General features: G+C 41.7%; 2 protein-coding genes across 3 annotated transcripts in view; both read right to left on the reverse strand.

Moving 5' to 3' along the window:
* The window catches only part of LOC124071568 (regulator of G-protein signaling 6-like), a 36,255-nt gene extending 24,709 nt beyond the window's left edge, over positions 1-11,546 (reverse strand). For both annotated transcript variants that reach the window (XM_046412209.1, XM_046412208.1), the window contains exon 1: positions 11,449-11,546. In XM_046412209.1, coding sequence (XP_046268165.1) covers positions 11,449-11,532 — 84 coding nt within the window. In that variant the 5' untranslated portion in view covers positions 11,533-11,546. The remainder of the gene's footprint in view (positions 1-11,448) is intronic.
* Positions 11,520-15,311, reverse strand: part of LOC124071567 (signal-induced proliferation-associated 1-like protein 1) — a 39,012-nt gene continuing 35,220 nt past the window's right edge. Inside the window, exon 22 of the mRNA XM_046412206.1 lies at positions 11,520-11,544. Within this exon, the coding sequence (XP_046268162.1) occupies positions 11,535-11,544 (10 nt within the window). The 3' untranslated portion in view covers positions 11,520-11,534. The remainder of the gene's footprint in view (positions 11,545-15,311) is intronic.

Below are 15,311 nucleotides of genomic sequence, written 5' to 3' on the forward strand. Positions count from 1 at the left end.
ACAACTCTGTGCTCTTGCTGGGTGACAGATTTCCAGTGCTGGCAATAAAGTCTTGTTACTTCCAACTTGCAGGTACAGGTAATGAAATTCGGGCGGCTGGGCTGACATGTGGAGGGAAAATCTCATCTCACAGTGCCATGGGGCAGCTGGCAGCGCCACACACCTGCAATGTGCTTTGCTGCCTTCAGTTCCTGTGGGGATGTCTCCTCTTCCTGATAGGGACCTGCAGAGGACAGCAGCAGCGCTGGCCTTTGTCACACTGTCATCCTCTGCCTCACATGCCACTTGACCAATTATCATCACCCAACCTTCTTTTAATGAAACCGAATGAGGTCTGAGATGGTCAGGGGAAGCTCCTTCAACTGCATCGCAGGCAGAAAATGGTCTTTCATAAAAGGTTTGTTATAGAACTGTATTACCTTACAGGCTGATTGGCTGACTTAAGGAAAGAATCAATGGATAGTAAAATGTGAGCAGTTACAGTATGTGTTTTATGGCATCAAACTCTTACTCACTGCTGATTGATTATCCATAATGTCAACAGAGAGAAACTTCAGTGCTAGCTAATGCATTGCAAGGTTACGACCAAATCTGTTCATAAATCTTGTATTCTTTCACGTCAAGGGAGCCAAAAATGAACCATCTATTATGCCTGCAAAGCTAGAAATTGGGAAGTAACCATCATATCCCCCTGAATTACTGAATAAACTTCTTCGAAAGGGACTAGCCAGGCTTTAGGATCTAATATACTCTCAACATAATTCAAAGTGAAGTAATGCGTCCTTTGGTTTTTATATCCCTGGCTGTGGGGTTCATAAAGGTGAACTACTCAGCCACGCATTAGAATTTTCTGGTTATTTCCTCCAAAACAGCAGGTGCTAAAAGCACTTCTCCGACCAGGGCTTAGGATGTTCCTACGATAACCAATGAATAAAATATTATACAGAAAGAGTAGCTAAAAGGATAACTAAAACAGAAAGAGAAGGGAAGAGTACTGAATTCTGAAAACCAAATATCACTTTCTCAACACAGCAGCGAATTTTGCAAATTGTCTGTATGTCTGACACTTATTATGCATCAGTCTTGTGAGTTTTGGTGTTGAACTGATGCTCTCACCAGAACATGAATTTTGGTGTTGGAGCACACACACACTCTCACATGTAAATCTGCTCTCAAAGTAGAAGTCTTGAGTGAATCAGTCTGACTTTTGACAATATGGGGGAGGAAACCAAGGAAGGCACTGACCCTCTTATTACTGGTCACTGAAGTCACACTGTGCAACACAACTCAAAGGGCACCGGCCCAGAATCGAACCCAGGCCACTGCAGTAAGGTCTCAGCCTTAGTGCACGGCGTGTGCGCTCTACCAGGTGGAACAGTTCTTTTTGATAGCTGTTTACTTTATACTTTCAGCTTAGTTGAGGTTTCAAGTGAGCTGGGCTGAAACTAAAAGATGGAGTAAAACACTGCAGACCACTGATTTGTCTGAGTCATACTGTAATCTGCACTCTGATGTAGGATTTCCCAAACTGTCCTCTTTTTTCAGCAGGCTTTTGTCTTGCTGCTTTAAGCTTTTTCTTACACAAAGTTTGTCTTCTTGCTGTGATGAAGAGCCACATAACAAAATCACGAATACCATCCTTTCGATATCCTCCGTTGTTTGTGTGTATTGAAGATAACTGTGACAATCAACTGAGAATCCTGCCAATATTGAGGGGTACTTATCTGCAGTGGGAAACAAAACTGAGTACAATACTAAAGGTGAGTTGATTCAAGCCATACCATGCAATAAAAACATGGCTAAAATGGCTATAAAAAAACCTCTAAAAATAACTGTGACGGGGGTAGAGAAGGGTAATGAAACGGAGGCCAATACGAAGTTGGACAGCGTGAGTCAGGGCATCACGACTCATGACTGTTAGCAGCTCAGAGGCTGAATGTTAGTGAAGTCGATTAAACTACTTTTGAATCAGACACTGTCAGCAGCAGCAGGAGAGGTGCTCTGTAAGCGCTGAACTATGACACGGTTGCATACTTCTAGCACTTAAAATGAGTAAACACTCACTCACATTCATAGGTAAGGTATATTGAATAAATACATCAGTAATAATGTTAAGTGATTATAAAGAAGTCTCTCAAGTCGTTACTGAAAATCCTGATTCGAGGACAGCGCTAGCATTATTCAAGCCCACAGTCCTTACAGTGGAAAAAAATATCACGTTATGAATGTGCATTCGCTCCGTGCTGGCCAGCTGTGCCTCCGAAGCGTGGGAATAATCACATTAGCCTCTTCTCCTGTTACCACCCTATTGCTGCATTGTCACTCCCTCTCTCTCCCTCTCTGGCCTGAACCCAATCGATCCTCATGATTATTAAGCTTAAAAGCTTCGGCACTCCCTTCCTACTGTCTTTTCTGTTAATGAAGACCAATTTCCATTTAAAGCAAATGCAGCAGTGTCAAATTCAAAGCTGGATGTATTGCGGTGTCTAAGCCAATTAGGCTCATGTTGCCTGACACATTTAAGTAGTTGAGAAGGAAGCAGGGATTATTAAAGGTTTCTCGCTCTGATTGAGGATATACAACAGTTGGTTTAGAGCCCTCACTCATGTGTTTGTGAAATCTCGACATACTGTATTAATGCAAAACAAACCCTGCGTAAATTGCTGTTAGAACTGATAGAAAGCCCTTAGCAGGTTAGACCTCCATCAAGCCGAACTAAAAAAAAAAAAAAAAAAAAAAACAATAAAAAAATCCACATTTTGCATTTTCCCTTGCTGACGTTTTTCTCTCACTCAGTTTGATGAAAGTAATCACGACTTTGTTATGGATTTGGCCTCTGCCACATGAGTTATTGACAGAACAATTGGAGTGGAAATGGGAGTCGGAACACAGCAAGGTCTCCTACAAGGACATTTCTATTATTTTCAAGCTGGGGATAAAAAAAGAAGGAAATCTGCCACTGATTATCTAACTCACTCACATAATGTCAGACAGTCTAGTCTCCCTAACGTCACAAATTCTGTTGGAAATCTCCCTGCGTACCAGAGGATAGCACTGTCATTTTTGACAAATGGGTTGTTTAGACCTTTATGACTACGGCTGTGACTAAACCAGACAAACACACAAGGACGTTTCAGTCATTTGTCCAATTAATTTCTAAAGGCTGGATGACAGCATACGATTTAACTGACACATCCAAAAGGGAAAAGCTGTAGCGTCACGGTGGTCTGACCTGAACTGAGTTTGGGGGATGCGGTTTGGGGGTTCAGGTCCCTGCTCTGGAGTTGGGCCAAATGGTCTGGTCTCTCCTCCGAGGGCTGTTTAGGCAGACAAGCTGGCCGCGGTGATTAACATTTGGGGCCTGGGTGACTCATCCCTGCTTCAGCTTCAACCCAGAGACAATTACAGAGAGTCACAGCACTCCAGCAACAGACACTCCATCATTACCTGTGGCTCAACGACGCACAGATGATACTCTGTCCCTCCCTGTCCATCTCATCTGAGTCAGACCTGCTATTTTCAGGGGAAATCATTTCTATCCATCAACCTATCAGATGTGTCTGTAAACAATACAAATGGATGCGTTGGCAGATGGTGCTCTAATTACCATACATTTGTAAGGTTGTTCAAAGTGTTGTTGATCATCATATTTCACTGTATTATGCTCTCTGTGTGTGTCACAAGTAATTAAAAGCCATTTCAGTGTCATGTGTGAATGACTGATGCCAGATTCTTTGGATATCTTTCATTCTCTGAGAACGTCTTTTGGTGTCTGAGCAGAGAAAGAGCACTCTAATGAGGCATTCAAAGATTAAAATGTGAAATATCTTGTAGCCAGGCGAGCGGCGTGCAGATTTTTTTTTTTTTGTTTGGTTGTTTTTTGTTTTGTTTTTTTTCCATCAGAGAACCATACTTCATCAGCTCTATTCAGCATATAGAGGACATTCTCATCACAGACTGGCCTGCCAACTCAAAGATAAAATGTACCACCAACAGAAAAAAACTGTCAGCGGTGACAAAATACTCCTTTTCTTTGATTAGCAGTGTAGTCAGAGGGAAAATGGGACAAGGAGAGGCGAGGAGCATTTCTAGACAAGATCCCCAAAGGTTTGAGCAAGTCTGTGCTAAAGTTACAGCCCAAACTGAAGCATGAAGGAGAGTTGTAAAAGATGAAGAGCCGGAGAGCAGTGAGATTCCAGAGACTGGGTCAGATCTTGAATATAAGATGACCCTGCAGTAAGATGCAAACATACATGTCAAATGTGTTTTCTAATACTCAACATTAAAAACACTTGCTGAGTCTACAGATTCTGTTTAGCTGAATTATATCCATCGAGTGCTGAATATCCATCGTGTGTCTGATTGAGTCAACAAGGCCAGTAACTTTGTTTTCACTCTTCACGCTGACAGTCCTCATTGTCCTTTAATGCTCCTGTAAGGTTGCTATTTTGCAGGACAAATTAACCATCTGCTCCTGCATCCTTAATACTCAATCAACTATTAAAATTTTATCTGTCGAGTTAAGTAAAAGCAGACTTATGGCTCGTTCTGTGCTTGCACAAATGATTTGGTTAGCCACTTTAATGATCTGTGTTCATCAGCCTTGGATGTTACTGCAACCTTGAAAACTAGATCAGTTCACAAAGTGAATCCATCTTTATGGGTTAATGATGAATCACCGGAATAAAACAAGTACAGAAAAGCTTAATGCAATTACCAACTAACCCATCATATTGTGAAAGGCGTGTCTTAGAAAGGAGATAGAGATGCATAAATAACATAAAGTACTTAACAAATCACAAATCCACATTAGTTGATATGATCAATAAACTCATTCATTATGTTCCCTGAGAAATTTGAAAACTTCCTGGTATACTTTATATGGAAGATGTAAAATATACTGTATATTGTTATTTTATTCTGTATTGTATTTATGTTTTTGGAAATATTTTTGTATTTACTGGTAAATCATCACCTAACATTGCCGTTACCCTCAGTTCTACTTCACTTTGTGTTGTCTTTTAACTCACTGATAACGTTTTACAAAAGTTTGTCCACAACATTCCTGTCTCTCTCTCTCGCTCATAGCTTTCATGGGTGCTTTCTCATAAAAACTTAGTGTACACATCTGCTCTCAAATGTATCAAATGTTAGACAGACTGTTGGAGTTAGAAACACTAATGTTCAGCAACAGAGTGAGTACTGGACTTGGATTCACAAGGTGACAAGAGAAGCAAAACCAAATGTAAGATACCTTTCCTCCATATTTGCTGAAATTAGGCAACTGCTGGCTAACATGTCACATCGAAATGTGATAAATTAGTGTTGTATTGACAGTTTGTTCACTGCCCTTATTCATTTACAACAACATTCAGCTCAGATGACAATTTGATTAATGGGACTTGTGTAGTGGCTTGGTTTTATATTTTGAGTAGGATCTACTCTGCTGACGTCATCTGTCAGTTCTATATCTTTGTCTACATGTCCGAGTGGTTGAATTGTTTCTCAGTCTGGTCAACTCAATATATTTTAGCTGCCTCTCTCTGTATATATAACCTGAGGTCCTCAGGTGGCTGGTTCGCAAGGTAGACTCATAAAGTCGTAAGGGCTCCTTGAATTATTTTGGTCTTCTCTCTTATTTTCTATATATATATTCTCTCTTGACTTTCGTTGAATGTTTCTTATTGTTTGCAATAGTTAATAACTTTGTACTGCTAATAATGTAAATAATTATACAGTACTGTAAATATTGTGTGTGTTTTTGTATTTTTAAAAATTTGTGTAAATATCCTCTTATGCGTACCTTCATTTGCTATACTTGTGCTGTTGTGACACTGAGAATTTCCCAGTAAAGGTTGATCTTATCTTATCTTATGTTGATTATGATTATGTTTTGATTATTATTGATTGTATACTCATAATAAGTGCAGTTTAGGAATTATTTTCTCTTTAACTGTGAATCAGTTTGTTTTCTTTTTTTATATAAAAAAAAGAAAGAACATGACAAAGCCATGTGGGACTGTAATCACATCAGATTTTTTACTAATCCAGTGTGTCAGCACCACTGCCGGACTGCAGTTTGCCCAACGAGTTACCGGTACTGCTGTCAAACTTGTCAAAGTGTCGCCCAAAGGCATCACAGACCAGCAGCTTTTAAAACACTAATGTCAGAACCAGTTCCAATAAGCCATTAGTATTTACTGTACATTATGACACAATAGTTTATTCTTTCACAGTATCATCAATAACAGCTTAACAGGGTAACAATTATCTCACTGATGCTATCGACACCAAGACAATTAAGGAAAATTTAATCCAATGTGGAAATCCTCTCCCAGTCAATTGCTGTAATTTTATACACATTTCTAGTATTTTCATATGATCCGCTCTGTGGGAGTGCAGTGAGCTCCCTCAGCGTCCTGCAGCAATGCTGAGGTTATTCCGAGTGCAGTAGGAGGTATTTAAGGCGTACTCCATCTCTAGTGCAATTCCAAGCATTCTGCGATAAGTGGGAGGCTCAGGGGGGTTTGGAGGGCATTTAGAAGTGGGACACAGTGGTGCCAGACGACTTCCCACCAAGCTCCCTATTAACATCATCGTGTACATACACATGCAGCTTTAAGCTTCAGTTCCAGTTTGAAGCACAGAAACACTGGCTGCATTATTAAATGTCCTCCTTTATGAGCACACTGTCAGCAAACAGAGTGGGAGACCAGGCGAGCCACTGGCACAGGAAGGACTTTCCTCACTGGAAGAAAGCCTTTTATTTCAGTCTCAGTGATTCTCACTGGATGAGGTAAATAATCCTGTCAACACAGTGCGCAGGCTGCCAAAATGCTGTGAATTATTATCCAATTAAGATTTGTTTTTCAGTGGACTTCCAGGATTTTCATGGGCTGGTCCTTCTGCTAACTGGAAAGAAGAGTCGGACCAACACAGAGGAGATGGTTATATAAGAGATAAAGCTTTACACTGTTACTGTTGTTTTATCTTATTGACCCAACTAGGAAAGCAACCCACACTGGCACTTAGCATAAAGGCACGCAGGCTTCACAGTGACCCTGATAGTTCAGCCCATACCAGTGCGTCAGATAAAGGCTCCCATGGTGCAAGTAGAGACGGTGTTAAAACGGTCATACATGATAAAGCACTGGCAGAACTCATCCCTTCAGCTGCAGAGGCGATATCCTGAGTGTCCGGCTGGACTGCGATATCTTAAGTGCACACGGGAACAGCGAGCAGTGGCCCATGGACACCTCAGATGGAGGTTAGTCTTAAAAAGAAGTTGAGATATACCCTCCATATTCCCCAGGGGCACTTCAGAGGGAGAAGAGAGTGTGATTCATGAGTGGCAGCAGAAAGACATGCAGGCAAGCTTCCTTCTGACCAGCAGAACTAAAGCAAAGTCAGTGGCCCTTAAAACCTACCAGCTGTCTGCCCCTGCTGTGGTTAGTGAATGGAACGATGTGGGAAGCTGCTATTTACAGTAATTCCATCTTCTTCTGCCACTCGAGGAAGCTTCGACATCTCTGCCTCAATTTTATAAGAAGCTCCAGTATCTCAGTATCATCTGCAGTGCAGGAGTGGAGTGAACTCCCTCTGTGTCCTGTCTCTAAATCATCTTAAACCCAGCTGACAGTCACCGATGTGGACGGTGTGGGAGGTTAAGGCTGACGCTGACAGTTATCTCTTCTTATCCCATCACTCAAGCTGTTGGATTAAACATCTTTCCAGTCTGAAGAAGTGAGAAATGGAGTAACTTGTGTTACTCACTCGGCTCCTGTTACTACGGCAAACTTCTACTATAATGTAGCACAACACTGTTATGTTCAAACCAATGCAAATTCAAAGGTCTGTCCAACTGACTACGAAATACTGTGTTTTGTTAAGGTGTTGAAAGGCATCTTTTCTTGATATCTTAAATTTTTTTCTCTCTTTTCACATTTAGAAGCATATGTGTGGATAAAAATACCAAGTGATGATAAAAAATGTGCTGGGTATGAATAAATGAATGGGGAGCTATGATGTCTCAGAGGACTAGATTTTTTCCATAGGCTGAACACTTGAAATGAGCTTCAATTATTAATTAGAAGAGGCAGAAGAAAAGATGCAAGAAGAAATAGAAAGGTAACTAAAAAAACCAAAAGAAAATCACATCACTTTAGCCACAGAGGCATTTTCATGGTCGCTGTAATTTATCGTGTCAGCAATGAAATACTCACAATACGCAGAGTTTAGTTTTGAAGACATTTGTTCATAATCCAGAATATTAGACAAATATTTTCAGTTGACAAACCAATACATTTCAAGCTCAGAATAGTTAGCCAGCTAGCTACAAATTAACAGTGTGGATGCAGGAGGGATGGCCTCTCAGAACTGGGTTGGTGGTTCGAGTCCTGGCTGCTTCTGTCCACATGTTAGGCCGTCCTTCAACAGAAGCTCATATTGGGTCTATAAAATGCATCGGTGTAATAATCAAATTTGAGAAAATAACTCAACTGTAGCTGTAAACCACTCTGTACTCTCTGCTAATAGAGTGTTAAAACTTACACACCCAAAGGCCACTGCTACCAAGTAGTGGTACCCCGGCATGGCTCATTACTAATATTTACCCACTAATGGCTCGTTAAACTCATCTGGATGAAAGTTTTGTGTGCTTGTACCACACACGCTATGACTATAACATTCGCCTTCAGGTACGAGTTGACTGCCTGGAATTATTCAGTCAAATATTTAATGACCTGAATAAAAGGAAGTGGGGATGCAGCACAAATCCTTAAGTCTCCGTGGGGAGGACAGGAGGGTCTCAGTCCTTTGGCAGCAATTAATTGTGTATGTCAAAAACCAAGCTGTCATCACAGGAACAGTCGGCCCTTAAGTCATGGAGGGTAAGAAGTGGAAGACACATACGTGTACTTAGGGACATTAGCTATTAGAAATATTAGCTGTTAATAGTTACTGAGCATCAGGGCAGTAAGCTGGCCTCTCTTCTCAGTTTAATTGCATTTCTCATCACAGTAGTGTTTCTTATACTTTTTCTGAGTGAGATACTGGTTCTGTTCATCTACCTGCTATACTCTGTCTGTTAAGCCTGCCAAACATAGCAAGGAAAAACACAGAGGCAGGAAAGGGTGGCTTGCATTAAAGCAGCAAGAAGCACATGCATGAGTGTTCCTGTGTGTACATTAACGCCATGTGTGCAACCTACTTCTGTTAGACTAAATCTTCTCCACAGGTTCTTGAAGCAATAAGACGTCCTGCAGTTATTGGATTGTTTTGCTTCACTTCCTCTTTCTCGTGGGAGGAGAGAGACAGAGCAAGATAGCACTGCAGCACCTCCACGGCACGAACAGACAAGGCCTCCCCCCCCCTCCTGAGCACTCAGCCTCTCTAATGGCTAAATAGATCACATTCACCTTTGTCTGACTGCCTACACAGTTTACTTAATAGTTTTGCAAAAGATATAGGAATGTAAGTTAAGGTATCTTAACCATTGCCTCCATATATATCACAAAGGTGCTGCCCACACTTTGACAAGGTCTACAATTGCCTTGGCTTGTGGCAGTAAGACACTGATGTCTTCCAGCTGACAGGGACTCAGGCCTTTGGGATGAAACTGCCAGTGTTTTCCCAGGCGGCTGAGCATATTGGTGGCCATCTGCCTCTCTGCAAGCAGCGCCTTCACACTGCGCCAGGCTGCCCACCGACCGAATCCAGAGACCTTGGGCGCTCTGCCCTCAAAGACCCGGCACCTTTACGCCTCTTGGCCTTTTGACATTTTCAACAAATGAATTGCACTGAGGTTAAATAAAAGAAAATAAGGAACTACATCATTTAAATTAAAGGTCAGATGTGATGTACTGTACTGTAGTATATGGTCTCAAAGTATTACTACTATTATTATTCAGTTTCTCAAAAGCTTCAAATCCATAATCACGTTTTCAAAGCAGGACATAAAAATCCTGTCACTGTCAGAATCATCTGTCTGCTGTCACTGCGCAAGACTAAAACATGAAATGATGAATATTCCCTCAGGCAGCATCCTGACAAGCAAAAACTAGCCTCTTAAATGCGTTGCCTCCAGGCATGTGTAGCGTTACATAATGAAGCTCTGCTGTGAAATCCATGAAGATAACCAGTGGTACATACAACTGCAGTGCGTTCTCTCTGTAGAGTGACGGCTTCTGGAGGATAATGACAACGCTGAATAAACAGTGAATGCATCACCATGTAGAAAAGGCACACAAAAACTGGCACACAAGCGCACACATATATTTGAAGGCTATGTGACACCTGCCGCAAGAAGAGAAGCCATTTGTCTCAGGATTGTCATGGTTCTGTTTCAATTATTGATTATCATTACTGGATTCCTGGCAGAAGCTTTAAGAGACTGGCAATGCCCACTACTACACTAACGGGTTGAGTATTTACAGTACACAAGTGAATTGTTGCTGGCAACGCACTTCCACTACCCCTTAAGCTGCCAACTGCTGACGTGTGATACTGCTCATAGCACACAATCCCAACAGCATCATTACCAGAAGCATTGGGAGAGATTTATCAAGCTTCTAAGTACAAAGCAGATCCTTGACAGTTTTTCCAGGTGAGCTGCAGACTGGAGGTGTTTATTACAAGATGGAGCTTTATAGGAAGCTCCTCAAGCTGTCAGCAGGCCTTAAACTCCAGAGTGACAGGGTTTACAACCTAATCTGTTTACCTTGGTTTAGAAACAGACAATCATAAGAGCAAGATGAAACAACTGATTTGGGATAGTGGAATAGGATCTGTCAGCTCCATTCTGCTTATAGCACAGTTTTCACCATAATCAAGACAGCAGGCTTGGTGGTAGAAGTGGTTTAACTCTGATAAAAACAAACAAACAAACAAAGAAATAAATAAATAAAGTGGCCTGTCACAGTACTGGCAGAGAGATAACAAGCTATTCACTGGATGGGGAGGAATCACCACCCTCCCCGTTGGCCGTTCCCAATGCCAGCCCTGGAGTATCAGCTACTTCCTCAGCCAAACATCCACATAATTAGCCACCAATACACCTCATGCTCTCCAGTCAAGCAGCTATTGAAAGTGAGGCACCATGGAGACAAGGTAATTACCCTTGACACTTAAAGGACCGCCCATAGCTCAAACACTCAATGATGGGTTTGAGAGATTATTAAGACAGCGTACGGCTGAAGTTTCCATATAGTGGAATAATGATGGCCCTGAAGGGAGGGAAGGATTGAGAGAGAAGAGTTGAGCTTGTTTCAAGATGGTTGAAAGAAAGGTTTTTTGACGCCTGAGTTTGACAGTGAAACCAGTTTGTGGTAGATATACACTGATACGGACCAGTGCACTGTCAGGTTCATGGTTCATTGCCTCTCAGCGACTGCTTCTGCCTTTATATTTCTGCCTTTATACCATACATATAGCACACAGAGTCAGTCTTACCTTTCGGTAGACAATCATATTGGGGGAGTCCTCCTCTGGATCAGTTGTACCCACGCCTCCCTGGTCTCTGGATCCCTCTGCCATTTTCACTCAGTCCTGTTGAAACAAAAAAAATAAATAAATAAATAAAAATTGATGAAGTACATGACCACTGCACTAAAATCCACTGGATGGTGGAAGAACAGAAAATCATGATTTGATAAACATCAGTCAGCATTTCTATTTTCCTGGGAACCAACATTCCTCCAGCCTTTATCGTCATGACATTAAGCTGCCAAAATGTATGGTGACGTCTCGAAGAGAAGACGTCCGTCACAGCAGGGACAGATAAGACAGCTCAGGTAGTCTGGCATAAGATGAATGCTAACCAAGCTACAAAGTCAAATCATGAGCATACCACACTGCAGTGATTCCCACATATAAGCAGACTTGTGGGTTACTTCAGCAGTTTAATGAAAGATCGTGGACTAATTAAAAAAAAAAAATAGAGATTATCAGTTCACTTTTGAAAAATATACAGATTCTAAGTTAGCTGTAACACCTGAATACTTGTATGGAGTGCAAATATGATTTAGCACGAGCTAAGAGATCTAAACAGTCAATAAACAGTTGAAATAGCTGAATAAACAGTTAAAAGGATTAGTTAAAAGTAGTGAATAAATATATTAAATAATGTGAGTAGTTAGCAAAAAAATGGATAATGCATGGTTGAAATATATGGTTAAAAGTAGTCTAATGAACACCTCAACTGGTTAGCTTAGAGTAATGGTTAAACCTATAGACATGTATACGTTTGCATATAAACATGTCTATATCCAGTCAGTAGAAAGTGAATATAAATAGATCAAAATAAAGTTTAAACAGATTGCATTAGTTAAATGTAGTGGGTAGTCTAACTGTTGAAATAAAAGTAATGGATAAATACATAGCTAGTTGGAATACATCAGTGTATGAACAGCTGAAATAATCAACTAAAGAAATGGAAAAATGGTTAAAACTTATGCCACTTAATGTAGTTGTTAAATTCAAACTTGATAGCAATGCAATTCAGTTCACGGAAAAATATGGTACAGTAATTAATATCAATGTTAATTATTATTATTATTCATCTTTATGTTATTAATAGTGTTAAATATAATCCAAACAAAAATCAAATCACCACATTTGAACATGTCGGGTGGTAGGGATTGGAGATGTGTGACAGACGTGTGTGTGGCTGTGAGGTTGATGAGTCATCTCTCTTAACAAGAAACTGGTGTCCATAATGAACGCTCCCTCAGTCAGTTGATACTGAAAGTTTGACTGTGGTCAGTGCCAGCAGCTATGTTTGATATTGTTGAGCGTTAGTGTGTTGTCTGCATTAGCAGCAATAATATCTACATTAATCCCCCAGGCCTCATTCCTTGAAGGCTGCTGTGAAGGGATTTATTTACAACCTCTACACAGTGCCCATCACTTTCTCCATGCTGTCCCCCACCCCCGTCACTCTCATGCTCTCAGGGGAATTAATTCTGCTTAACTAAGGATTTCCATAACCTATGCTGATGACTGGTCTTCAGCGAGCCTCCTTAGCCCCATCTACCCTTTGCCATTGAAGGCTCCCTTGTGTATTAAATAGATAAACCCCATTTGTTAGTTCTTTACTCGTGCAGAAGAAAGAGGGGTGATGTGGTGGATTAAGCACATTCGACACATTCATAAATTTTTGGAACTTACTGAACACAAAGTGCGAAAGGATAAAGGTGACAAGAGAAAATAATCACATGGCTGACTGGGTCTCACTGTTCACTGTAACAGCTATGTCGGTTCGAAAAGAAATATGATGAGCTACTGAGGAGGCAAAGCGCAGAGGATACAGACAGCATTTCATGTCAGGCATACATGAGCAGGCACAATATGAAACCTTCATACATTAACTGAACTAGTTACACTGCACCTCAGCGAGGGCCAGCCGCTGGCAGGGCATCTGGAGTAGCTGAATTATATAATTACAGCCCTGCGATGCCACAAGTTTGAAAAACTAATGGCCGTGGTCAATAAAATTGAAATAGTTAAAATTCAGTGTGCCACCATCTTGCACCACAGCAGACATGCAAGGTGGCTTTGTCACTGTAGTTGAACACTTTAATACATTATACCACTGAGCATGGTGATGCGCATGAATGAATAAGTAATCATCTGCTCTCTCCTCACTGTTTGTTATCACCACCATAAGTGTGGAGTGCAGCACTCCTCATTGGATGGCATGTCTGCGCTCTTTTTAGAGCCTGAGCACATTAGACAGCTAATCTTTGCATCCGCCTCAAGGGCTGTATAGAATAGCAAGGCTGTATAGATTGCACAGCACCTGCTTAAAGAAAACAATAGTGCGCCAATAGCTCCCTTGTGGACAGGAAGCTGTAATAGTAGAGAACAACCTCCTCCAAATTGAGCTGCTCAAGCATGCAAATCAAACTCCACTGAGGGCCCATCCAAGACATTAATTGAAAGCTTGTGTCAATGCGATGGCAACACTGACAGCGGCTGAAAGACAACCACAGAGCACCAACATGCCCTCCTGTGCAGTACCAAGCGTGTCTCTGCGCATACACAACCTCATATCCAAGCACACAGCAAACACAGAAAGACTTTGTACACACACACATATTCACAGGACAGAGCAACTGCCAAGCCTCAAATAAACACGCAAACAGGCGCTCAGTCAACTGAAATAAACAGAATAAACTAGAGTTCACACACAGAATAAGCCGTGCTCCAGATGCACTCGGAATCACATTGTGACTGTGACTCCCAAAGCCCTGTTCGGTCTCAGCAGGCAAGCAGCCAAGTGCAATGCAACATCTGTGACACCTGACAATTGCCATTACTGAAGCATTCATTACCTTAGAAACAAAATAATGCCAGGTCCACTCTGCTCCCCCAGTTGGCTCCCCCTTAGCAACAAGCAGCAGGCAGGTTCATGGTATAATTGGCAGAGGGGGAGAGAAGGGGATGAAGAAGACTGGGTGATGAAAGCAGTGAAGCAGCGAGAGAGAGAGAGAGAGAGAGAGAGAGAGAGAGAGAGAGAGAGAGAGAGAGAGAGAGAGAGTAAAGCTTGCTGGTCACTGCAGTATTCCTCTATTCCTTCTCCTCCTCCTCCTCTTCTTCTCTCTTCACCAGTCTTGCCTTGCCCCGGCAGTTCAGGAGATCCTCACATGTGTGCACCTCGTTCATCCCCCCTCTCCCTCTGTCCGCATGTGCTCGAGTCTGAGCGAGAGCGAAAGAGTGAGTGTGTGTGAGAGAGAACGAGAGAGAGAGAGAGAGATGGGGGGAGAGAGGGAGGCAGGGAGATGCTGTGCAACAGAGAGGAGCAGATCAAGTTGGAAAAGGGGGAGGGATGAAGGAATTAGAGAGACTATACAGAGGAAAACAGAGGGAGGAGGAAGAGGGTGCGTGTGTGTGTGTGTGTGTGCATGGGGAAAAGAGAGAGAGAGAGAGAGAAAGCAGTGGATGCAAAGTGAAAAGGAAAGGAGGACAGAGTGATGCACACTGCAGCAGCGCCCACCGATGCTGAAAATGAGAAACATTTCATTAGGAAGATATTGAAATGCTAATATAAAAACAAGTTACTGTTACTGAACACACACAGACACTAGGCTATAAATATATATTCAGGCAGTGCTTTTCATTTTCCATTTAAAGCTTAAGCAAGAGCCTGCTTGTTGCTTGTTTCCTTAAAGAGGGCTATGATCCAAAGTTAAACACATTTCCACAACTTATATTTGTGTATCTGACACTTTTATCTCCTCACATTAGATAAATCCCATTTTGCAGTTTGAGGATGGCAAACACGCACTCTGTTTCTATCTCCAGCTGCTCCACTC

This window comes from Scatophagus argus, chromosome 15 (assembly GCF_020382885.2).
Source record: "Scatophagus argus isolate fScaArg1 chromosome 15, fScaArg1.pri, whole genome shotgun sequence".
NCBI classification, from domain to species: domain Eukaryota; kingdom Metazoa; phylum Chordata; class Actinopteri; family Scatophagidae; genus Scatophagus; species Scatophagus argus.